A 27026-nucleotide genomic window follows, 5' to 3' on the forward strand; every position below is an offset into this window, starting at 1 on the left:
ATCGGATTGTGGAGCATCGGCGCCGGCATGCGCGCGACGGAAATCGGGGGGCGTGGCCGAGCGAAAACCCGACGGATTCGGAAAAACCGCCGCATTTAAAAAAAAAATTGTGTCGCGAAAATTTCACTCACCTTCATCCAGGATAGGCCGGTGTATTTCGAGGCATTCCAGCTGACTTCAGCGCAGCAGCGAATGGGCCGGGTAAGTAAATATGCCCCATTGAGTGCAATCCTAGTTCTGTACATCAAAAACACACGCTTAACATGCGTGTGAAAAACGCCAGTGTGAAAGAGGCCCGACGTGGCCACTCTGGCATGTTTATAAATGTTCCTTTGTTCGGTTACATTCACATCTTAATTTTTTTTATATGCTCAGCATATTCACCAGGAAAGCTGCCTATGTATGCTGTGTGTATCCATAGACTTAAAGGGGTTGGTCACTTTTCAAAAAATCTCCTTCATAAGACATGTCTCTGAATGTATATGCACCTGTGTCTTTGCCTCATTTGAATGCTTCGGCTCTTCCCTGTTCTTCAATCCTCATGGGATCACCTATTTTGTCACCGGTCATAACTCTGCTGCTGCAGCTCCTCCTGTTCAGCAGATTTCTGACAAATCAACAAAGAATCACAGAGAGTCTGCACACAATACAAAAGTAAGTAGCGGGAATGCTGAATCATGTGATGGAAATTTAGGGATTATCCATAAGACAGTAAAGGCACATGGGCTACTTATGTAGAAGAATGGCCAACCAATTTAAACTGGCAGACAGAGACATCCTTTTTGCCTCCTTCTAAACAGTATATGGTACATACTGTGAGAAATATAGGATGGAAATCACAATAAGCTGCATCCTTCCCTCCTGCAGAGTGTTGCATCCATCCCCATGCTATACTTAGCATATGCTCAGGCAGGTCCCCAACTGTCCCCAGCTGTCCATATAAGGACATTTACATCATTTGGGATACAACCTGATTGGCAGCAGCAGTCAATCACTAGTATATGTTGCATACTGTTGGAAACACAGGATGGAAGAACACATGGGGAAGAGCCCATGGGGGACGGATGCAAAGTATTGAATCCATCCCTGCCTTCCACTTACTGTACACTCAGGTAGGTCCCCAGTGATGTAACTGTCCATATAAGGACACTTACATCACTGGGGATACACCCTGATCATTGGCAGCAGTCAATCGCTAGTTGCTTCTGATGTTCACTCATCCACTTGTTTTCAGGTTGAAGTGGAGGAGCAAGATGATGTACATTGTATATTGCTGTATGTGTTCATTGTAAGGACACATAGTGAATCTAAATGTAGCCTTATGGTTGCACAAAGTATTAATTTCTTCAAATTTCCCAACTAAACCTTCCCAGTTTTATCACATTAGCCATATGTTTTTGTGTAAGTCTTCACCTGATTAATATACATTTCTTAAGAGGTGAAAGATTTCTGCACATTTTAAAGTTACATCCATCTACTCATCCCCCTACTGCAAAGCTCCAGTCTTTCATGTGTTTTGCTGTTTGGGAACAGGTTTAAAAGGTGCATTCATTCCTTTCATAGTATAAAGTAGAGCATACAAGAAAAATAAAAACATGAAGGCAGCACAAATCAGCTGTGGGCTCAGGGGGAGAACAAGGAGGTACCTTATACCAAAGCCAAGAGCAGTATTTAACATTAGTGAGGAGCACTTGGAAAAAGCTCCCTCACTCAGCTGTGGAGGAGTAAGGCTTTACAGAACTTGTGTATATGCTCAATATACAATTTTATATCTCAATTAATTAACAGCAGAAAAGAATTGCCATGGGTCGGCCTGGGCTAACTATTTTTTTCTTTGTCGCTATATTACTGCTGGATCAGATCAGCGGACAGTCATCTAGGTCGAAGAATAAAAAGGATCGCAGGTCTAAGGAGAAAGGTAAGACTTGAAAGTAATAACATTATAAGGAACATGGTAAGTTGTCCTAAGAAGCTAGAAGTTCATCTGTATGGCACTGTGGTAAATATGGGGTAAGCAATCCACGTGGCTCAGGTTTCTTCCTTGATCCTTTCTTCTATGGAATTAGCAGAAATCTTCATTAAATGTCTCCTATAATTCCCCTATAACAGCCTGGAATGTCTTTGAAATAATGGTTAAGCTATGTAATACTTGTAAAAATTTGGTTGAGAAAGAGTATATATTAAAAAAGCCTTGGATAACCCTTAAAAATATGGAAAAAAAACAATTGATAAGAATATAGTTTTACTATTGTGCACAAAACCATAGTGATAGAGATAGAACTTAGAACTCTTTGGCCCCAATAAGAAATCTGCAACGTGGTAATGTGGTAGACCAGCCCTTTGGGTCCCCTCAGGCTTCAGAGCCTGTTAACAACTACATAACTAGGCTCCTGCATAGTGATGTTTGATTTAGCATAACCTTTGATGATATCCTAAAGAGTGGAGCATGTTTAAAATACAGTCCCAGTTAGGGAAGTTGGACTCTCATAGTCCTCTCCATGTAGTTTGGGACCAGAGGTTCTTAGCTACGTTTTGTCCATTTAGCACTTATGTGAATGACAAGGGTGTGTGATGTTGTCACTCAATGTCACTGAATGACTAAGGAACAGTTTAACTTATTCAGGTCAGAAGAATTCAAGGTGCTTGAATGACATACTTATTAATAATTACTTTGGGAATATTGCTGGCATTGCCTTTTAAAAGTGTTCTCTAATTTAATGAACACAAACCAGTTATGGTGAATGGGATAATTCTTCTATGAACAGTGTCTACAAGAAAATTGCTGTGTTTACCAAGCTCAGACAGGAAATGTGATGCGGGATTTCTGGAAACATTTATAAAAAGAATATTTAGAGTAAAATATGTGAAAATGATCTGTGAATTACTTGTGCACAGCCTTGCTCTAGTAAACAAGAGGAAGGATAATATTTAACTGATATGAATGAACTCTTTATAAAACTTAACTGGAATCATATTGAATTCTGTTTAAAGAGAACCTGTCAACAGTGACGCCCCCCACCCCCCACAAAACCTTTTAGATGTCATTGTACACGATCTCCTAATTCCTTTATCCTCGGTAGTAGAGCAAACAATCTTTTTAAAAAAACACCATTCTTTTAAAAAAAACTTTCATTGATGTCCTTTGTTTCAGTCCCGGAGGTAGGGAGCTGCAGTATACAATCAAGCTACCCATCCTCCTCACTGAATCTGACACTGCTAACTTAGCTGAAGAGAATTTCAGAGGGAGGGTTGAAGAGCAAGATTGATTTCTCTTCATATGGCCAGCGTCTCCCTCAACCCCCACTTTCCTGAGGGAGTGGTTAATGATGTAGTGGAGCCTAGTCACGAAAAGCCATTGTGACCATCTCTAACCTGCTCCTCACCTTACCCTCAGGAATTCTCTTCAGCCTCACAGAGGTGAGCAGGGAAAAAGAAAGGATGCTGTATAAGTCTGTAGTTGAATATTGGCAGACAGTCCTTAAGTAACTCAGGTGAGTTACATAAAAATATACAAACTGATTTTTTTTATCATTGAAGCCATGGAAAGCAATCATTTAGGGATAAGGGCAACACTTTTGAATCTTTAAAGTCTTCAGGAAAAAGGATGACAGAAGCAATGATATAGCAAAGCTAAAAATTGTCATTTTCTGCAACCATTGATATACCCTACTTTGGTGTAGCCTGCAATGTTAAACTCAAACTATTTATTGAGATTAATATCTACAGCAGTGGTATAACCCCACCAAAATGACTCAATAACCTGTCACTTGGACTCAATTACAGCTTGACAACAATGTATCATGCTATTGACAAGTTGACTAATTGCCTACTAAGTTATAGTATCAGACCCTTCTTGAAAGTCAGCTATCAGTACATTGAGGTGTTGGGTACAGAATTATTATTAGCCTCTACATGGTGACTCAGTTGATCTCATAGGTTTTCAACGGGATTCAGGCCTGGAGAATGTCCTGGCCACTTCATTTGAGCTGGCATATTGTTGTTCATGAAAATAAAATTAGCCATTTGTTCTTCTTTAACCCTTAAGGACCAAGCCACTTTCGGATCAAAACTCAAATTAGTGGAAAAATTTGGATGATATCTTTTGCATTTAATTATGAAAAAAAATGGAAATTTGGCAAAAATGTTTAAAAGTTCTCCATTTCTTTGCTTTTCAGACAGTCATAGCACCCAAATAACTTTATAACTAAAATTTGTCTTCTTTATATTGGCATGGCATCTTACACGTCCTCTGATTTTTCTAGAATATTAAGGAGCTTAGAGTTGTGGAGGCAATTTTTCACATGATTATGAAATCGTTCGAGCATTAGCGTACTTGAAACTGCTCTTTGCTTGGACGAATATTTCGCCAGCTCGAGAAAATGGCATCTCTTTGATTTTTGGCGGCCAGAAACAGAGCCAATCACAAGCCAGGAGACTCTGCACTCCACCCAGCATGAAGTGGTACACTTACATGTCGATAGCAGTGGTTGGCTGGCCTGATCAGGTGACCCTGGAATAGACTAGTCCCTGCCTGCGCTGCTCGCATCATTCTCTGTCTGGATGCCGTTAGGGAGAGAGCTGCTACTGGTCAGGGATAGCGTTAGGGTGTTCTATTAGATTAGTGTTAGGCAGGAGTGATTCTGCAAGAACCCAACAGCCCTTGTTAGGGCTACAATAGCGTTATATTTTATTTTTTTTTATTTGCTTGTGGCTGGGCTTGCTGGCACTAGTAGTGCAGCTAGTACCATATTGGGACGAATTTGCAGGGAGACTTGCGAACGTTCTATTTAGCTCTTAGTGACACACATATCCATCTCAAACACCTAAGTGGGACAATTTATTAGGGGTTTGATTGAATTAGGCACAGTCTGTCGATTTTTTTTTTTTTTTTCAAAACTTAAAGTGACAGGCACAGCACAAAATCCAGTTGTGTGCTGTCAGTGTAGGTTAGAAACTAGGCATACAAGAACCCAACCAGCTTTCTTAGGGCTACAATAGCGTTATATATATATATATTTTATTTGCTTGTGGCTGGCCTTGCTGGCACCAGCAGTGCAGCTAGTACCATATTGTGACAAATTTGTAGAGAGACTTGCGAACGTTCTATTTAGCTCTTAGTGACACACATATCCATCTCAAACACCTAAGTGGGACAATTTATTAGGGGTTTGATTGAATTAGGCACAGTCTGCTTTTTCTTTTTTTTTTTACTTTTCTTTTTTTTTTATAACTCAAAGTCATCAGGCACAGCACAAAATCCAGTTGTGTGCTGTCAGTGTAGGCTAGAAACTAGCCATACGAGAACCCAACCGGCTTTCTTAGGGCTACAATAGCGTTATATATATTTTTTTTTTTTATTTGCTTGTGGCTGGCCTTGCTGGCACTAGTAGTGCAGCTAGTACCATATTGTGACGAATTTGCAGGGAGACTTGGGAACGTTCTATTTAGCTCTTAGTGACACACATATCCATCTCAAACACCTAAGTGGGACAATGTATTAGGGGTTTGATTGAATTAGCCACAGTCTGCCTATTTTTTTTTTTTCAAAACTAAAAGTCATCAGGCAAAGCACAAAATCCAGTTGTGTGCTGTCAGTGTAGGCTAGAAACTAGCCATACGAGAACCCAACAGGCCTTCTTAGCGCTACAATAGCGTTATATATTTTATTTTTTGTTGATTTGCTTGTGGCTGGCCTTGCTGGCACTAGTAGTGCAGCTAGTACCATATTGTGACGAATTTGCAGGGAGTCTTGCGAACGTTCTGTTTAGCTCTTAGTGACACACATATCCATCTCAAACACCTAAGTGGGACAATTTATTAGGGGTTTGATTGAATTAGGCACAGTCTGCTTTTTATTTTATTTTCTTTTTTCAAAACTAATAGTCATCAGGCACAGCACAAAATCCAGTTGTTTGCTGTACGTGTAGGTCAGAAACAAGCCATAGCAATAGGATAGCAGCGTTTCATAAAAAAAAAACAAAAATACAAAAAAAACACAAAAAGAATTTACAGTTTACACTTTAATTTTGAAAATGTTGAGCCTGAGAGCTAGGGGTAGAGTACGAGGGCGTGGACGTCCAACTACAGCAGGGGTCAGAGGCCGTGGTCCTGGGCGGGGTGAGACACCACCTGCTGATGAGGGAGCAGGGGAACGCAGCAGAGCTACACTCCCTAGGTTCATGTCTCAAGTTACTGGGACTCGTGGTAGAGCACTGTTGAGGCCAGAACACTGCGAACAGGTGATGTCGTGGATGAATACCAGCAGGCCCTGGTGCACAAGCTGAAACAGTATTTCCCTTCTGACAGCGCTAGCGGCAGAGGGCGTACTTCTGCAGGACAAGTAGCGAGGGAGAGTAGGCGAGCAGGCAGCTTGTCCAGCACTGGCAGGGGTACGCTTTACAAGGCCTTTGCCAGAAAGATGTTGAGGGAGTACGTAGCTGATCATACCATCGTCCTAAATGATCACACAGCTCCCTACAACTACTGGGTTTCAAAGCTGGACATGTGGCACGAACTGGCGCTGTACGCCTTGGAGGTTCTTGCCTGCCCTGCCGCTAGCGTGTTGTCTGAGCGGGTTTTCAGTGCAGCTGGTGGCATCATCACCGATAAGCGTACACGCCTGTCGACTGACAGTGCTGACAGGCTGACGCTTATCAAGATGAATAAAGCCTGGATTTCTCAGGATTTCCATTCTCCACCAGGTGAAAGCAGCTCAACCTGAATAATGTATGCACTCCTCCTCCTCATTGTCCTCCTTCTCCTCCTCTTTGTACACTAAAGCAGAGGAAACTGGCTATTTTTGCCAGGGCCAAAAGGCTCTATGTATAGTACTCTATGTATTTAATTTTTCTGGAGGGCCACCTACCCGGTCCTCTGGTTTGAAAACTTTTTTGGACTGCCACATACAGGCACTATCCAAATTTAATTGTCTCCATAGCAGCCTCCACACGTTGTCTCCATTGCTACCTCCACACATCATCTCCATAGCTGCCTCCAAAAGTCGTCCATATAGCTGCCTCCATGCATCGTCCCCTTAGCAAACAAGCTGTGTCAGGCAGAATTTTGGGTTGTTTTCATGGCTTCCACATCAAACTTGTTAACTTTGTTGCCACCCTGCTGTGTTGTCCACAAAATATACTGCCAAACCTTTTATCATTTACTGATATTATTTCAGCGCTTCTTGTGCATCTGTTTACATTCCCCTCACCCACCATAACCAAGCCAATTACTTATAAGAACAGTACTACACTTGATCTTATACAAAAGGTTCTTAGAAGTGCTGTTTGTAGCCCCCGCCTGCTTTGAAAATTATAATTTTTTCAAAGTAAACGCTTCTGGCTCCCAGGCCCATTTTGGGTGGGGAGGAGCCGAGAGGCAGGGGCTTGGACAGGAGAAAGCCCGCCTGGCAGCGGACAGCCAGCTCCATCCCAAGATCCAACTAACATAGTTTTAACTGCAGCACCTTTAATCTACTACTACCTTACTGCCTCCATACATCGTCCCCTTAGCAAACGAGCTGTGTCAGGCAGAATTTTGGGTTGTTTTAACGGCTTCCACATCAAACTTGTTAACTTTGTCACCACCCTGCTGTGTTATCCACAAAATATACCACCAATCTTTTATCATTGACTGATATTATTTCAGCGCTTCTTGCAGATCTGTTTTCGTTCCCCTCCCCCGCCATAACCAGGCGAATTTCTTATAAGAACAGTACTACACTTGATCTTATACAAAAGGTTCTTAGAAGTGCTGTTTGTAGCCCCCCTCCCCCCTGCTTTGAAAATTATAATTTTTTCAAAGTAAACGCTTCCGGCCCCCAGGCCCATTTTGGGTGGGGAGGAGCCCAGAGGCAGGGGCTTGGACAGGCGAAAGCTCGCCTGGCAGCGGACCGCCAGCTCCATCCCAAGATTAGGCAGCCTCAGAGGCATCCATGCATACTGCCCCTGCTGTTTCCTGTCCATTTCGCCTCCACGATCCTCCACAGCGTCCACCAATGTTTCCATGCGCAACTTTCAACTGTCTATACCCTAGACGCTGGAGCACATCATCCCCTTATCAAACGAGCTGTGTCAGGCAGAATTTTCAGGTGTTTCACCAGATACATAATGGAACTCGGCGCATCTGTCGCCGCCATGCTGGAGACCTGAAGTTTCAATCATAGCAGCGCAATATGGATGCCCCATACTGTTGCTCTTAATCATGGAAGTCGTCTCCATGGCTGCCTCCACATGTCGTCCCCTTATCAAACGAGCTGTGTCAGGCTCATTTTTCGGGTGTTTCACCAGATACGTTATGGAATTTGGTCACTATGTCGCCACCATGCTATGTTATCGACTAAATATACCGTCAACCTTTTGTTCACATAGGAAATCAATTCAGCGCTTCTTGCTCATCTCCTTTGGTTCCTCTCTGCCGCTTAACCAGGCAAAATACTGATACATACAGTGCTACACGTTATCCTCGCCAAAAGGAATTTTTTACATTGGTTTGAAGACTGAGTCTATTTGGGGTATGTCGCCATGCCACACTCTAGCCTGCCGCTGCTGCCGCTGCCTCTGCATGCCGTCTTCTATAGTGTCAGGGTCAATTATTGGATGTTTTAGATGCTATCTAGCCTCATTCGGTCACTCTGTCATCGCCATGCTGTTGCCCATAATTTTGGCATAATGGTGCGATTAAGCAGCCTCAGAGGCATCCATGCATGCTGCCCCTGCTGTTTCCTGTCCATTTCCGTGGTGTTTCCATCATTTTCTGAGGTTTCCAGGTGTTTGGCCAAGCTTGCCTGTGCAGACCCTTGGTCCCCTTGAAAAATGCTCAAGTCTCCCATTGACTTCAATGGGGTTCGTTATTCGAGACGAGCACTCGAGCATTTTAGTGCTCGCTCCTCTCTATTTAATACCCAATATCTCCCGAGTATGCCGTTACCCTATATGTGTTGGAAAACTGCTGTATTGGCACATGGCTGGGCACAGAACGGAAGGAGCACCATTCAGAGCAGATTTGCATTGACACATTTTACAGGCTATATAATATTTATATTTTTGGAATGTGGACATATGGGGGCTTATTTTTTCCAGTATGGGATGTACTTTTCAGGTACATCATTTAGGGGTTTAATAGCTAATCGATGAGATTTTATTAACTCTTTCTTGGTGGGGATAAAAAAAAATCATTAATTACTGTACCATAAAATAATATGTTATCTTTATTCTATTGGTTATGACAATTATGGCCACACCATGTTTATATAGCTTGTTATGGTTGACTTGTTTTGCATATTATAGAATTTATTTGGTGAGAAATTTGCTTGTTTTGCATCGCCATGTTCTAAGAGGCATAACATTTACATTTTTTTGTACATGATTTGGGGCTTGTTTTTTGCAGGACAATCTGTACATTTTATTGGTATCGTGTTGGGGTAAATGTTACTTTTTTATCATGTTTTAGTAATTTAGTAATTTTTTTTTTATTTTTATGTACACCAAACGGGTTCAATAACAATTTTATTTTACTGTATGAGTTGTTACGGATGTGGTGATACCCAATATGTTGTGTTTTGTGTTTTTTCACTTTTTTAATGTGAAGCTTGATTTTCCTCCCACTGTCAGGGTTCCTCAGTGCTCAATCCTAGGTCCTCTTCTCTTTTCCATCTATACTGCTCTCATTGGGCAACCCATCAGCAGACTTGTTTTTTTTATTTTTATGTACACCAAACGGGTTCAATAACAATTTTATGTTACTGTATGAGTTGTTACGGATTTGCTGATACCCAAAATGTGTTTTGTGGTGTTTTTTTCACTCTTTTAATGTGAAGCTTGATTTTGCTCTCACTGTCAGGGTTCCTCAGTGCTCAGTCCTAGGTCCTCTTCACTTTTCCATCTATAATGCTCTCATTGGGCAACCCATCAGCAGACTTGGTTTTCAGTATCATCTTTATATTGATGATACACAGATATATAAGTCTGCACGCAATATTGCTCACGGCTTACCAGTGGCGGATTAAGTGTCCCATAGGCCCTAGGACTAGTGCCCCCAGCATCCAAACTAACGGGTGCCCAGTTGTTAGGACTTAAAGGGAACCTGTCACCAGGAGATCCATTTTTAGCACTCCCCCAGTCCCCACAGAGCATAGTACATACACTGCCAAAGTGTTCTTGTATAAAAAATAGGTTTTACAGAAAAAAAGATATGTTATATTGTACCTTTCATTAGAATCTCCTGTGTGACTAGGCAGTTGCCAAATGGGAGGGTCTGTAAAGGAGCAGTTCCCCCCACCCTTGGGAAACAGTTTCTCCATGTGACCTTTTCAAATATATGAAAACACCCATCACTGGGCTTAGCAACGACACCTGCTCCATTACAGCCAATCCCGAGTGTGGGGAGTTATTCATAAATTTGAAAAGGTCACATGTTTCCCAAGGGTGGGGGGGAACTGCTCCTTTCCATACACTATGATGTCACATGGCCGTGACACTGCTGCCTCATAGTGTATGCAGGAAGGAGAAGATGAAGCCCCAGGGAAAAGAAGCCGAAGGTAAGTATAAATTTTTTTTAAAGACTGATGGCAGATCTAAATATAGGGCCCAGCTTTGGGCGGCTGAAGGCCCCAGGCACCTGCCCTTACCGCCTATATAAAGATCCGCCATTGCACCCTACTGCAGGTCGCCAGTCACATCTCTCTAACATCTCTAAAATCATGTCCTCTCTCTTCTTGAAATGTAATCCTTTCAAAATGGTAGCAGGCCCGCCGCTGTCTTGGGATTGTGGTGGACTCGGACCTCTCCTTTGCACATTATACTCAATCTGTTGCTCGCTTTTGCTGGATACACCTGAAAAACATTTCTAGATTCCGACCATTTCTTACAATTGAATCCTCTAAAACACTAATCACTCTAGTCTATAGTAGTGTAACTCCCTACTAATCTGTCTTCCACTTACTAAACTCTTACTACCAGGCTTGTCTTTCAGACAAAACACTACACAAATTCCACCAGTTTCTGCTAGTCATTGGACTGGGTGCCTGTCTCCTTCCAAATACATTTTAGATTATCCACAAAGCTCTTCAAAATGCTGCACCTCTCTACCTCTCCTTTCTTATCTCACTATCTTTGATCCACCAATGATCTTAGATTATCCTCTTCCTTAATGCAAACCTCCCAAACATGTCTCCAGGACTTCTCCAGAGCTGCACCAATTCTCTGGAATGCTCTACCCTAGTCTATTAGACTAATACCCAACCTCCAAAGCGTCAAATGTGCTCTTAAATTCTCATTTATTTGGGCAGGCCTATCACACTCACTAACTGCATGCAACTTTAATGCTTTACTAACCAATTCTGTGTACGTACCCCTATCTGTTATCCAGAAAATGCTTCTCTACAGTCCCACTGACTTTGGATTTTGTATATAAGATGGCGGCTGATGGCTGGCTCAAGCAGTAGCATTTTTATTTATTACATTATTTCTATTCCATCCCCTTATAAAAATGGCAGGACCATTATACAAGTTCTTATACCTGTTGTGTCACCCCCTCATCCTCATAGACTGTAAGCTCTTGCGAGCAGGGCCCTCACTCCTATTGTTCCATATGACTTACTACTCTGTAATATCTTATTTGTACATGTTCCCCTGAATCTGTAAAGATTATTTTTATTATTTATATATGATGGGGCCTTAGGGGATTTTTTATTTGCACTTTTTTATGTTTTGACTGTTTTATTTTATCCCGGTGTGGGACATGAACAAGTGATCAGTCATCACTTGTTCAATGTAATATGCTGCAATACTAATGTATTGCAGAATATTACCTTAGTCAGCCTATGCATTCTGCATAGGCTCACACGCACTACCGAAGACATCCCTGGGATGCCACAGACACCATGACTGCAACATCTATAGGGTTTAACAGCCAAGATCGCAAGTATTGTGATCCCAGCTGTTAGTGCAGGAGCCCTGTTGTCACACATAGTCGGGCCCCCGCAGTGATCACACATACTCTGCTTCTGAGCCCAGGTGATCACTAAGACATACATTTACGTCCTTTGTGTGTCAACAGACCGCATTTCCCGTTGTACACATACGTCCTAATGCCCTATGGACCTTCCTCAACAAAGGCTTTTCTGGTGACAACAGTGGCTTATGCATGTTTCCCTCCTTGACATCTCCAACATCTTTGGTGGCCATCTTATCTTCTCAGTGTGAATAAGCTTTCATCAGTGGATAACACTGGGGTACTTAAAGGGGTATTCCCATTTCAACAAGTAATGGATATTGTTTGAATAATGAAAAGTTATACAAATCTCCAATATATTTTCTGTAGCAATTTCTCAAGGTTTTCTAGATCTCTGCTTGCTGTCATTCCATAGAAAGCTTCTATGTTTACTTCCATCGTGGACTGAAATCTGACCAAGGTCACACAGACGCACAGCTCATTAGAGCGCACGGCTCTGATTACTCTCTATAATACTAACGAGCTGTAAACCTGTATCACCAGGGTTAGATTTCTGTAACATCGAAAGCTTTCTATAGAATGACAGCAAGCAGAGATCTAGAAAACATTGAGGAATTGATACAGAAAATATATTAGAAAATTGTATTATTTTTCATCATACAAACAATAACATTAATTTACCAAAGTGTGAATACCCCTTTAAGTCCCTCATCCAGGAAAGTTGTTCTTTGGCCCATGCACACTGATGTCTCCTGTGCATGGTGTTGTGGTCAGGTACCTTTGCAGGTCGACTAGCATGCAGAACATGCTGAAAGGTTTCAATTGGTCTGAATTGAGCGATTCATGGATAAAACTCCTTTTGAGAATTTTGCCATTAAGCTGTATGATAGCAAATTATGCAAACAGCTCCTTGAATACCAAATTATGCAAAAATTAATAAAATATTGAAAAGTTATATGTGTGCATTGAAAAGTTTAGAGAAGGTCACATAAAGTTTATACATAAAGGTTAAAGTGCATTTTAGGTTCATCTTGCAATTTTGCCTACAAGCCACATATCTATACCTGTTTATGACAACTACCGTATATACTCGAGTATAAGCCGACCCGAGTATAAGCCGAGACCCCTAATTTTACCACCAAAAACTGGAAAAACCTATTGACTCGAGTATAAGCCTAGGGTGTAGTATACAGTCAGCCTGCCCCCTGTAGTATACAGCCAACCTGCCCCCTGTAGTATACAGCCAGCCTGCCCCCTGTAGTATACAGCCAGCCTGCCCCCTGTAGTATACAGCCTGCCCCCAAGTAGTATACAGCCTGCCCCCAAGTAGTATACAGCCTGCCCCCATGTAGTATACAGCCTGCCCCCATGTAGTATACAGCCTGCCCCAATAGTAGTATACAGCCTGCCCCAATAGTAGTATACAGCCTGCCCCCATGTAGTATACAGCCTGCCCCAATAGTAGTATACAGCCTGCCCCAATAGTAGTATACAGCCTGCCCCCAGTATGCCAAGTGAATAAAAAAAACAAACTTAATACTCACCCTCCGACGATACTCACCTTTGATGCTCGGCACGGCTCCCGATCCTCGGCGGTGGCTCCCGGTCCTGGCGGCGGCTTCCGAACCTCGGTGGCAGCTCCTCTCTTCTTTCTTCACTGGCGGCTCCCGGTCTCTTTGCTTACTTCGCTAGCCGGCAGTCGCGTCCATGCGATCTGCAGGCGGGCGCACACTATGATGCGGCAGTGTCGCCGCCGATGACATCATCAGCGGCGACAGCGCCGCATCTTAGTGTGCGCCCGACTGCCTGGCTAGCGAAGTAAGCAAAGAGCCCGGGAGACGCCAGTGAAGAAAGAAGAGAGGAGCGGAGCCGCTGCCGAGAATCGGGAGCTGCCGCCGAGGATCCGGACACCGGAGGGTGAGTATTATTATTATTTTTTTTGACTCATTTTTTTTTTTAGTTGACTCGTGTATAAGCCGAGGTGAGGTTTTTCAGCACATTTTTTGTGCTGAAAATCTCGGCTTATACACGAGTATATACGGTATATTTTGTTGTCTTTTTAGGTGAATCTACTGCATTTTCCGATCAAAGTTATCATAAATATACATATATATATTTATTATGTTACATCTGTGTGTTTTGTACTAAAAATAAGTGCAGGAGTATTATAATTATATTTAGTGAAATCCGGGACTGAAAAATGATCAACAGCTCGGCACCTTGAAGCATCTGTGCCCTAATGAAAAATATTTAAAGAGAACCTGTCAGGCAAAATAACCCCCCTAAACTAAATATATTTTCATAAACTGCCATTAGAGAGCATTGCCTCTATCCCTTCATTGTCCCTCTACATGCCTGTAAACCTAAGCAATGAGGTCCTAAAGCTGTATATAAATGACCTGTGAAATGTCCAATGAGTCATTAGCATATTCAAGCTGTCAAGCTTATTCATGAGTGGGCGGCACAGCCACACCCCCAGTGCATGACTGACAGCCTCTATAATGATGTGAGGCTGTACAATGATGAGCTTCCTGGTGCTGGCGGCCACGCCCCCTGCAGACTGTGTGTGTGTAGGAGAGATACAACAGCTCCAGGATGCAGCCATGTTATAGCAGAACATGTCAGGTACTTGTGTAGCTGATGTTTGTGTCTCTGTGTATTAGGAGGATGCAGCCTGTCAGCAGATGCAGCATACACACTAGCAATGCTTTACTATACATTACACAAAGACATGAGCAGGGGGAGGAGAGGGGAGGGGTAACAGGGGTGACATCACTGCCTCTGACCATGTGACCAGCCTCATTTACATAATAAAGAAAAGATGATTTTGCAATGATTAGTGTATGAATTGATTAGATAAAGGCTGGGATGGGATCCTTGTGAGCTGCTCCAACAGGTAGTAGTGACAGGACAAGTGACACAGACCTGATGACAGGTGTCCTTTAATAGCACTACCACCTACTATGTGGCATTTATCATATGGTCTCTTTGTATAAGAAGAGCAGTCTCTGCACCTCTGTCAGTTGTATGAGGGAGGCTATTGGAGGTTTAAAATTACATGGCCATATTGTCCACTGTACTGTACCATATGATACATTGCCATACTGTTACAGCCCTATATACAGAACAGAAAAGACCACAAGTCATGTGCATGAGGCCTTATTTTAAAAAAAACTTGGTGGTATGTTTTGCCAGATCTTTGGTGAAAATTTGGAAAAATTCTTAATTTTCAAAATTCAAAATGTTCTATAGCAAAAAGTAATTATAGCATAATAGTCATAATAGCAAAAAAAACTTGATAGCTAACATTTACAGATTGTCTGCTTCATGTTGAGATGGTTTTTTATGCATTTATTTCATTAAAAAAACACTAAATCGTGCTTTTGAGGGACCTGCTCAGTTTTCAAGTCATTTGGAGAGGCTTAAATAATAGTAAAACCCCATAGATTACCCCATTATAGAAACTACACCCCTCAACGTATGTAAAACATTAGATGCACTTTAAAAATACTTAATTTAAGTGGGTCTTTAGCTTATTGATAAGATTTTATTAACTCTTGAATGTATGGAGTAAAGAAAATTGTCAATTGTGGTTTCCTTTCTTTTTGTATTTTTTTGGGGCCATACACGATACCATAAAAATAATCTATTATCTTTATTCTATAGATCACTACGATTACGGTGATACATCATTTATATTGTTTTTTTATATATTTTTACAAATTTACTGAAGAAAAAATATAGAGAAAATCTCTAGTTTATGTTGGTATCGGCATCTTTCCGGAGCTGTTTAGGGCATATTTTTTACATGTTGAGATGTCCTTTACAGTGGTACCATTTAGGCGCACATAACTTTTTTTGATCACTTTTTGGAATATTTATGGTCCAAATATCTTCACATGTGTTCACATGCCCCTTACATATGTACATGTGAATCTCCGGTCATCTCCGGTATATCTTACAAAATGTTATCATATCACAGTAAGTCTGAAAGTGACGTGGAAATTATATTATCTGATGCCTTTAGGTCATGATCTCCAATGGATTTGAAATATTGGCTATATCTTTCAGGGGACTGGCCAGTATTAAAAGTTTATGGAGATTTATTTTCTGCAAGAATGGAGCAGTTGCCTCTAGCCACCAATGCTATTTCTCTCATATAATGGACTGTGACATACATTACATTGTCTCTTTGCCATCTGAGTGACTGTCAGTATGTGTTTCATCTATCTTATTTTGCTTGCCATAGAAAAAGATGGAGACTTGAAGACACAGATGGACAAATTGTGGCGTGAGGTGAATTCCTTGAAGGAAATGCAGGCATTACAAACAGGTAAACATGCTATTCCAGTAAATATATTATATAATGTGTGAGTCTAAACATTCACATCCGTAGCTTTCATGGCATATACATAAGAAATTAAATTAATGCCTGGCCACTCAAATTTGTGGAAAGTAACCACATAAAAATAGTAAAAACAAAATTTTTACTTCCATTTTTCACAGACCATAGTCTTTGAGTAATCTGTGAAAAACTGTTCTGGCTTGGAGATGCTCTACTTTTCTATTGGATCAGTCTGTTAAAATAACTGATCCACATGACAGTATTGCAGTCATAATCACAATTACAGTGGGAAAGCAGCCCCATGTACTGTAGTCTGTGTGGTCTATGAATTTATGTGGCAAATAAAAAGTGATAGCAGCTCTTTGATGAATTGTCCAAGAGCTGGACAATTCTGACAGGATCTGATTATGATACAGATGTTTTGGAGTAGCCATGGGTCCCCTGAGAGCCAGGGGCCCCGGGCAACCACCCATATCCATCATTGCACACAGAACTGAGCAGCCTTGTATAACTGTTCTCTGTTCATTAGAGAATATGTGGTTTACAGGCTGTCCTAATAGTGGACAGTGACTAGCTAGAGCTTATTGGAGTCTATATACTTTTATTTTTACCTTTTTATCTTTATTGATTAATAGTACCTAGAAGGTCAACACACAATCTTGTATATATTCTTTTATTTAAATTTTAACCCCAAATCTCATTAATACCCAAGGTCCAATAATTTACCCAAATTTCACTGGGGGGAGTTGTAGTCTTCAAGAACTGTATGTTATTGGAGGATCTAGTGGGTCCTATCATATGTATGTCATGAACCAGTCTTTCGCTATCTACTCTAGCAAGTGTAATTTTAATAATTAGAATTGCAACTTTATATCCTCTATGAAGCTCAGTAAGTGACGAGAATTCAGGCTGAAAACTGATGCTGACTGTAACAGTTAGTGTCAGCATGACCGTGCCTTTTAATAGGTCAGCAATTACCTTCTCTTGGTCAGGAATAATACAAGCTCTTTCAAGCCTCAATTAAAGAGATACATATTCAGTCTTTCAGATGCAACATTGAGGCCAAAAATAACACTTAAGAGCAAACTTTAAGAAAGAGTGGCTTATGCACCAACGTGGGACGTTTTGTGAGATTTGAACTCCAGGCCAGACAGTGACCTGCTTTTATAAGAAGAGGGGTGAAAACATTACGTCCCTTTATTGGCACTAAAACTAAACAGTGTTACACAACACAAATCTACATTGCATTTCATATTCAACCCACAGGCGCCATGGCAAAACTACCACCATAGCCTCTGTAGTGGCTGCTATGGGGCCTGCCATATTGATGGTCCTGGGGGTGCAACCAAGTCATAATTTATTCATGCCATGCCCCTGGGCCTGTGCCACTATGTCCCTGCTGAGCTGAGCCCCTTATCAGATGGGGCTGCGGGCCCTATGGGCGATTACACTCAGCAGTGTGTATAACTGCCTGGATGTACCCTGTTTCCCCTAAAATAGGACATCCCCCGAAAATAAGACCTAGTACAATTTTATTCAGGCTCAGAAATATAAGGCCTCCCCTGAAAATAAGACCTAGCGGCAGTCATTGCTACAGCTCCCCTCACACCATACATTAGTATTAGTAAATCTTTCAGAAGGTTGTGACATGAGGAAGAATTCATGGAAGTAAATCACTGGCTGTTGTGCTGCAAATGTGATACCAGCAGCCACCAGGATAAGATGGGGTCATTTATGGAAAGTGCTTTTACTAAACATGAGAGATTGGGGCCAATGATTCTAATAGAAATGGAGTCACAAGAAAGACAGCAGGAAATTCAGAGTTTGGAGAGTCATAAGGATGTTAGAGAGGTAGATTTTTTTGTTCACCTATAAATGTAAATTCTTGTTCATGGAAAAATCAGAATCCCCTGAAAATAAGACCTAGTGCATCTATAGGGACAAAAATTAATATAAGACACTGTCTTATTTTCGGGGAAACAGGGTACATACTGTGTGTGTGTATATACTATATGAGATGGTATATACTGTATGTATGAGTGTATAAATATATGTTTGAGCAAATAAATGTGAGCGTAAGAGTGTATAAATGTGTGCATGAATGTAATCACGTATGTATGTGTCTAAGAGTGTATAAATGTGTGTGATTATATAAACATGTGTGTACAAATATGTCTTCTATGGGGCCCAGCGTCTCCTAGTTACACACCTGCACTGGCACATGTAGCGGGCGCAACAGGCATGCAGTGCATATACTGGTGTATGTGTATGTCATACAAATCAACAAATAGTTTTTAAATTTTAATCAGTCTAGCCCCTTCCTTTACCAACTTCAGGTAATCTGTTGCATAATGATGTGTCACTTAAGGTCATTGTTGCAGTCAGCAATTGAATATATGGGTGAAAATTCTGGTGGGGGAACAGCAATAGCTATACACTCCTATCCATAACTATATACAGCCTCCCCAGTAATCACTATATACAGCAGCCAGTAATCACTATATACAGCTCCCCCAGCAATCACTATATACAGCTCCCCCAGCAAGCACTATGTACAGCTCCCCCAGCAATAACTATATACAGCCCCCCAGTAATAACAGTGTACAGCCCCCCCAGCAATAACTATATACAGCCTCCCAGTAATCACAGTATACAGCCCCTTGTAATCACTGTATACAGCTCCACCAGCAATCACTATTTACAGCTTCCACAGCAATCACTATAAACAGTTCCTCCAGCAATCATTATATACCGCTCCCCCAAAAATCACTATATACAGCCCCCCAGTAATCACTATTTACAGCTTCCAGTAATCACTATATGCAGCCCTCCACCATCCACTATATACAGCTCCCAGTAATCACTATATACAGCTACCCCAGCAACCACTATATACAGCTCGCAGTAATCACTATATACAGCTCCCCCAGCAATCACTGTATACAGCTCAGAGTAATCACTATATACAGCCTCCAGTAACCACAATATACAGCTCCCCCTGTAATCACTATATACAACTCCCCAGCAATAACTATATACAGCCCCCTGTAATCACTGTATACAGCTCCACCAGCAATCACTATATACATCCCCCCAGTAATCACTATATACAGCTCCCAGTAATCACTATATACAGCCTCCCCACAATCCACTATATACAGCTCCCAGTAATCACTATATACAGCTCCCCCAGCAACCACTATATACAGCTCCCCCAGAAATCACTGTATACATCTCCCAGTAATCACTATATACAGCTCCCACAGTAATCACTGTATACAGCACCCAGTAATAAATATATACATATACATCCCCCAGTAATCACTATATACAGCTCCCAGTAATCACTATATACAGCCCCAAGAAATCACTATATACAGCCCCCTAGTGATAACTATATACAGATCCCAGTAATCACTATATACAGTTCCCACAGTTATCACTGTATACAGCCCCCCAATAATCACTATATACAGCTCCCTGTTATCACTATATACAGCCCCCAGCAATCAGTATATAGAGCCCCTCCCCCTGCAAAAACTATATATAACCCCCCAGCAATCACTATATACAGCTCCCCCAGCAATCACTATATACAGGTCCCAGTAATCACCATTTACAGCTCCCACAGTAATCACTGTATACAGCCCCCAGTAATAAATAAATACAGCCAACCATAAATCACTATATACAGCTTCCCCAACAATCCCTGTTTACATCTCCCAGTAATCACTATATACAGCCCCCCAGTAATTAACATGTATAGCCCCAAGCAATAACTTTATACAGCCCCCAACATTACCTATATATAGTCCCACAGCATTAACTATATACAGCCCCATATAATAACTATATACAGCCCCCTATAATAACTATATACAGCTCCCAGTACTCACTATATACAGCCACCAAGAAATCCCTATATACAGTCCCCTACAATAACTATATACACCCCCTATAAGTATATACAGCCCTGTATAACTATATACAGCCTCCCTATAATAACTACATACAGCCCCCTATAACAACTATATAAATCCCCCTATTATAACTATATACAGCCCCTACAATAACTATATACAGCCTCTCTATAATAACTATATACCGTCCCCCATAACTATATACACCCCCTATAAGTATATAGTCTCTTATAACTATATAAAGCCCCCTATAATAACTATATACAGCCCCCTATATTAACTATATACAGTCCCCCTATAATAACTATATACACCCCTATAACAATTATATACAGCCTCCCTGTAATAAATATATACAGTCCCCCAATAATAACTATATACACCCCCTATAACAATTATATACAGCCTCCCTATAATAACTATATAATATAATAACTAATAATAGCTATATACACCTCCTATAACAATTATATACAGCCTCCCTAGAATAACTATATACACCCCCTATAATAACTATATGCACCCTCTATAATAACTATATACCATCCCCTATAAGTATATACAGTCCCCCTATAATAACTATATACATCCCCTATAACAATTATATACAGCCTCCTTATAATAAATATTTACAGTCCCCCAATAATAACTATATACACCCCCTATAACAATTATATACACCCCCCTATAATAACTATATGCACCCTCTTTAACAACTATATACAGTCCCCCTAAAATAACTATATACAGTCCCCCTATAATAACTATATACACCTCCTATAATAACTATATACAGTCCCCCTATAACAATTATATACAGCTCCCCTATAATAACTAACTATATACAGACTCCTATAACTATATACATTACTCCATAATAACTATATACAATCCCCCTATAATAACTATATATAGTCCTAGGTTAAATAATAAAATTGTACTCACCTTAAATCGTTCCCCCGATGCACGCCATCCTCCTTTCCTTCTCTTGCAGTGTCAGGATACTAGTGGATATCAGAGGTGTACCAAGCCAGCATTCACCTCTTTTTTTTTACCTCTGATCGTCTAAGGCAGAGCAGGGAACTTATTGTTGAAGTTGGGGCACATTGGCTGGATACGGCCCGGGAAGCACAGACCCAGATACACTGTTGGCGACTGCCTGAATCGCCCACATTTGGTGGGGCCCCTTTAAGGGAAAAACAGTGGGGGCCACAGGGGGTGCGCCCAGTGCGCCCCCCAACCCCTATAAATTTGCTCCCAAGGGTACGCTGCATCTCTTCCGGTGCGCCAACCAGAAGTCATCATTATGGCCTTTGGAACGCATGTGCATTCTGCTGTTGGAGCCAGGTGAATAGACGCACAGTAGGCCCCAGAGAAGGCACCCAAAGGAAGCCTCTTGTCCTGGCAGCCGGAAGGCAACTTGACGGTCGTGGCTGGAGAGGGTAAGGAAAGGAGTGGCGTACCTCTGTGGCGCCCTCCCCCCCTTCCCCCGGAGGAGGAGAGTGAGGAGAGACCTCTCAACTCCCTGCTTGTAGGGACAGGAAGAACAATGGCGAGCGATGCAGGGGAGGAATGTTTTAACCTCTCTTCTTCCTGTCCCAGCAGAGGTCAAGGGGTCATCTTCCAGATCGGGCCATCTTCAGGCATCATGTAGGTGTGGAAGTGATCAAACCAGCACCCCAATATGACCAAGAGTAGTGTGGCTGACAGGAAGTTGCTAATCGGGCTACTTCCTGCTCCAGAAACTATTAAAAGATCAAGCCTTACTGCACAAAATTCCTGCATATTAAGATTAAAGAGTAGAGCTTGGCTGGAGGCTTTAAATTAGATTTTGATGCTATTTTAGTGACTTGAATTCAATACGTTCTGTACTGTGAAAGGTCATGGAAAAAAAATAGCATTTATAATGTTGTTACCATAGGGACCAACCTACTTCTCCAGAGGCATTTTAAATGTAAATATGTTAACAGATATTATAGGTAAATGCTGAATGAAATCAGATATGCTGTTTTTGTAGGCTTAATTCAAATATTTTAAATTTTTCAGGCTCTATTTACTAAGTGGCTTTGAAATATGTTTTGTGATTATTTTTGTGTCTGCTTCAATTTAAAGGCTCATAAAACAATGCAGCGTTTTATGAACGGAATGAAATCTTATTTTATGAATGCGTCTTCTGTACCATGATAAATGAGCTTCCTTTATTTGCAGTCTGCCTACGAGGTACAAAAATCCATAAAAAATGCTATCTAGCATTTGAGGAAACCAAGCATTTTCATGAAGCCAATGAGGACTGTATAGCCAAAGGGGGCACCTTGGCTATTCCAAGAGATGCGGATGAAAACAGCGCACTCCGTGATTATGGAAAGAAGAGTCTTCCAGGTGCTGGGGACTTCTGGTTGGGCATCAATGATATGGTGACCGAAGGAAAATTTGTGGATGTCAATGGAATTGCTATTAATTATTTTAATTGGGATCGGTCACCGAATGGAGGAAAACGAAAAAACTGTGCTCTCCTAACACAGGCTTCCCAAGGAAAATGGGTTGATGAAGTTTGTCGTAGCTTAAAGAAATATGTCTGTGAATTTATTATACCCTAGAAGAGAATTGTGACTCCTGTTGCCCATCAGGGTATAGAGTTCGCCAGATTATTGACCGAGAAGATGGTGTATTCAGCCTTCAGCAATAACCTCTTACAATGTATACTAGATACACACATGTGAAGCACAACTTAAAGGAGTTGTTAGTTACAAGTTATCCCATATTCACAGCTTCCAGCAGTAGGACTCTCATGGATCATACAATCAGGGGTTTGGTGCACCCCTCCAAACGAATAGAGCCGATGGTAACATTTGCACCCTGCTGTTCTATTAATCTCTATGGCACTGATGGAGGTAGCCGAGCACAATACTAAGCTACTACTATCAGTGCCATCAACAAGCAAAACAAGTCACAGACCCTAAACAAGTAGTGCAGTTTCTGGAAGAGCGTCCTGTTCTTTACATCTTGTGCAAGACTACCATCAAAAATCAAGAGTGATAAACCAGGGACACTTACTCATAGATCCAGACACTGTGGCACAGATATATTAAAAACTGGTAGTTGTGCCACATTATTTTATAGTGCCGCAGGTTCTTAGTTGATCAGTTTTCAGGATGTGCGCTTATTTTTTCTTGGTGCACTTTGCTTCATGCTGTCATGACAGAATTGTAAAAATATCATGAAGAAGAAGAAGGAAGTAGCAGCACACCATAAAACTTCACTTTTAATAGGCATTTTCTAAAAATCACATCGCCAAAGCCATTAGGAATAGGAGCAGAAGGATAGTATGAGTGACAGCTGTTTCGCGCCGGGTAAGGCACTCATCATTTCTTCTATTTGCCTGACAGAATTGTGTCGCATCTCAGTAATAAATGTGGAGCAAACCAAGAACACACACGCTCCAAAGACACCTTTTATGCAAATGTGGACAAAAAACTGGTGCAGACACAATACTATATCTAGGACTATAACTGGACTTTTGACTGTGGTTATCTTCTTATATTTGTTATGCACAGTATCCTTCCTTCCAAAGCCTCTCTCTGCTGTAGACTACACGGTGCCTGGTTTATCATGCTTGATTTCGATGGTAGATTTGCTTTAAGATTTGCCCTTGCAGTTTTGATTTTGAATTTCTTTACATATTTTTGAAGATTTTGTGTTTTCAGAAAGTAAAAACCAGAAATGAAGGTTTTAGAGAACATGTTTATAATTTAGTTTTGTGCTATTACTTGTTGTGTATGTGTATCCAATTTATTGTTGAGCCCTGCAAGATACTCAAACGGTTATTGTTGTGATCTTATTTATAAAATATTATTTGCATCATTTGTTTCCTACTTCTTTTTTTTATAAAATTGAAGAATTTTACACCATGTTTGCTGTTATTTCCCTCCAATTAAAAAAAGAAAACGAGTGAAAAACCAACATATAAACAAACACATACATGTCAAGGTGGAATTTTTTTTAAACGGTCAATGCCCGCTTTTTGCAGCACAGCAATTTACACCAGAAGGTGGCTTACATATATAGCACCTCATAAAAAAATGAATAGCAATGAAGCAGCTCTCCAAAAAATGTCTCTTTTTAGTCTATCAAATATTTTAACAGCAACATTTCACCTTCTCAATTAAAGCATTTTCAAGTAGTAAGTGTGTACAGGGTATATAAAGCCAACTGACTTATTACACGTGATGTCACGAGACCTATTGTGACATCATCTATGTAGCATATAAAAAAATATAAAGGGACAGATTTATCATGCGCTGGTGCTCCATGCCATATGTGTCAAGAGGCTCTAGCATCATGTGAAAAATGATTTGATCTGGTAAATCTTGTTAGTACTTGTGTGAATGAATGCCTTCCATTTAATCATCAATGGGCAGCCTAAAGGAAAATTATGGCAGCACTTTAAATTATTTTGTTTATAAAAGTTGGTAAGTATGTTGTCTGCATTTAATTCTCAAAATGAATGGAAATTTTGGCATGCTTATGTACAGTGATGGTAGACTACATTGTTGATCTTTTCATATTTTCCCATTTAGTTTTGGGTATCAATCGCCTGTCCCTATTTGTATCCTTTGTACATTATCCATATATCAGCTGATCCATATCCGTTAACAGTTCTTAGGGTAACCATATCTCACAATTTTTTTCACATTTACATGTGATATTACTCCTATGTTATTCTTTTGAACCTTGGTAATTCACTGAATGTTAAGGGTGTTGGCTCTTATACCTAAATAAAATATTGCAATCATTTGGTTTCATAAAGATTCCAGTTGCACTAATAAAAGTAGATAGGCCTTTCACAGATCAGTAAATCTACTAGAATTTACACAAGAACCGGCTGACATCTGTGCCAGCCTATGCTAGCTAAAGAGAACCTATCACCAGTGAAAAAACTCCTGCTGGCTAGCAAACCCTTAGTGTGCGGTCACACTTGCCGTTTTTAACCAGTTTTTGGACTGTTTTTAAGCATGCATTTTTTGAAAACGCATCCATTTTTACTGGTTTTCCCAATTATTAATTTCCCAGTAATTAATTAAAACCGGTCAAAAATGGATGCGTTTTCAAAAACAAGAAGTATACAGCCAGCCCCAAGAAGTATACAGCCAGCCCCCTGCTAAGCACATAAAAAATAAAAAAAACTTAATACTCACCCTTCGGTGTCCGGATCGTTGGCGTGGGTCCCAATCTTTGGCCCGAGACCCCCAATCTTTACCCAAATAACACTGTTATTTTGTCAATTTTGGCCAATTTGGGAGTGTGCCAAGTGCTAAAAATCTTTTCCAGGTATCAAAATTTGAAGATTTGTTACTAAATGAACAAGCAGTGTTCTAGTAGAGGTGAAATCCTGACAAATCTGAGAAATTGTGGAGTGTGTGGCTCGACAGGCCTGGTCTGGCGTCACAAGCATTACTGAGAGGCAGGATTAGGCTGGGAAGGATGAGTGGTGGGGTATGAATGGTTGTGAATGATTGGAAGGGGAGTTGAAGGGTTGGGGTATAACCGATGTAAATTAATATCAGAGCTTGGCAGACAAGTCCCATCCTAGGATTCTAGATATTAAGAGTGCTACTAATAGCCGGAACTGGGGGGGGGGATGGGAAAGGGGAATGTCTCCCCTAATTGGGGTGGTTGTTTGTATTGTTTCAAAAAAGAAAATAATAACATAGATCAATCTGATTACAAAAAACAGAACACATTGAAACAATGAAATAGCCAGTCCAGAGTCCTGATCTAAACCCAACAGAAAAATCATTGGTGACAATCTTATTGCCAAAAAACCCACAAAAGTTACAGAAATATGGAAGAGACTGGGAGAAGAGTGGACCAAAATCCCACCAGAATAGTGTGAGAGACTAGTGATATCCTGTGGCCCCAGATGTGCTGAAGTCATTCATAGCAAAGACCTGTGCACTGCCTACTGAATGGTGGCTGGTGTAACCTTCAGAAAATGTCATTCTTATTATAAAGATATATTGATATACTTTGGTTATTTTGTATAACACTATTCTAGTGGCATGGTGTACCCCTTACAAAAAATCCTTCACATGTTGATCAATGTGGATAACATTATTTCTGAAAAAAATCATACATCTTTCTCTAATTTTGATCTCCAGTATACATGTCACGGCCATGGGTGCCCCTACGACACATATACCGGGTCGCAGGCGCACCCATGTGCCTTACTCTGCCTCCGGATATAACTACTATAATACTGACCTCTATGTACACGAATATAAGTACTATAATACTGCCCCCGATGTACAAGAATATAACTACTATAATACTTCCCCCTATGTACAAGAATATAACTACTATAATACTGCCCCCTATGTACAGGAATATAACTACTATAATACTGCCCCCTATATGCAAGACTATAACTACTATAATACTGCCTCCTACAGGGCCGGTTCTAGACAAAGTGGGGCCCTGGGCAAAACTAAAAGTGGGGCCCCAAAATAAAACTATTTTATGACCAGTCACAGTCAGCAAGAGGCTCCCTTTAGTATGGTAAAACAAACTGTAATATGGGAGAATTTTATAGGAGATAGAAAGCTGATAGGGAGATTGATGGGCAGCACGGTGGCTCAGTGGTTAGCACTACAGCCTTGCAGCGCTGGTCAACATCTGCAAAGAGTTTGTATGTTCTCTCTGTGTCTGCGTAGGCTTCCTCGGGGTCCTCCGGTTTGTGAGGCCCATTGGGGAGAGGGACCAATATTTTCTGAAAGCAGACACTTGCCCCATTTTCAAAATAGCATCAAAGAGTT

At 40.9% G+C, this 27026-nt stretch overlaps 1 protein-coding gene across 1 annotated transcript; it reads left to right on the forward strand.

The window, feature by feature from the left end:
- Positions 1-1663: 1663 nt before the first annotated feature.
- On the forward strand, positions 1664-24075 carry CLEC3A (C-type lectin domain family 3 member A). The gene is made up of 3 exons (XM_072117498.1): positions 1664-1918; positions 16199-16282; positions 22423-24075. Exons 1-3 carry the CDS (start codon positions 1804-1806, stop codon positions 22809-22811), a joined length of 588 nt encoding a protein of 195 aa, XP_071973599.1. The 5' UTR covers positions 1664-1803; the 3' UTR covers positions 22812-24075.
- The last annotated feature ends 2951 nt before the right edge of the window (positions 24076-27026 follow it).

The sequence above is a fragment of the Engystomops pustulosus genome, chromosome 7, assembly GCF_040894005.1.
Source record: "Engystomops pustulosus chromosome 7, aEngPut4.maternal, whole genome shotgun sequence".
Classification (NCBI taxonomy): Eukaryota; Metazoa; Chordata; class Amphibia; order Anura; family Leptodactylidae; genus Engystomops; species Engystomops pustulosus.

Coding starts and splice junctions, on each gene's coding strand:
- CLEC3A (XM_072117498.1), top strand. CDS start 1,804: ATGGGTCGGCCTGGGCTAACTATTTTTTTCTTTGTCGCTATATTACTG. Junction 1,919..16,198: donor TCGCAGGTCTAAGGAGAAAG/GTAAGACTTGAA, acceptor TGCTTGCCATAG/AAAAAGATGGAGACTTGAAG. Junction 16,283..22,422: donor AATGCAGGCATTACAAACAG/GTAAACATGCTA, acceptor CTTTATTTGCAG/TCTGCCTACGAGGTACAAAA.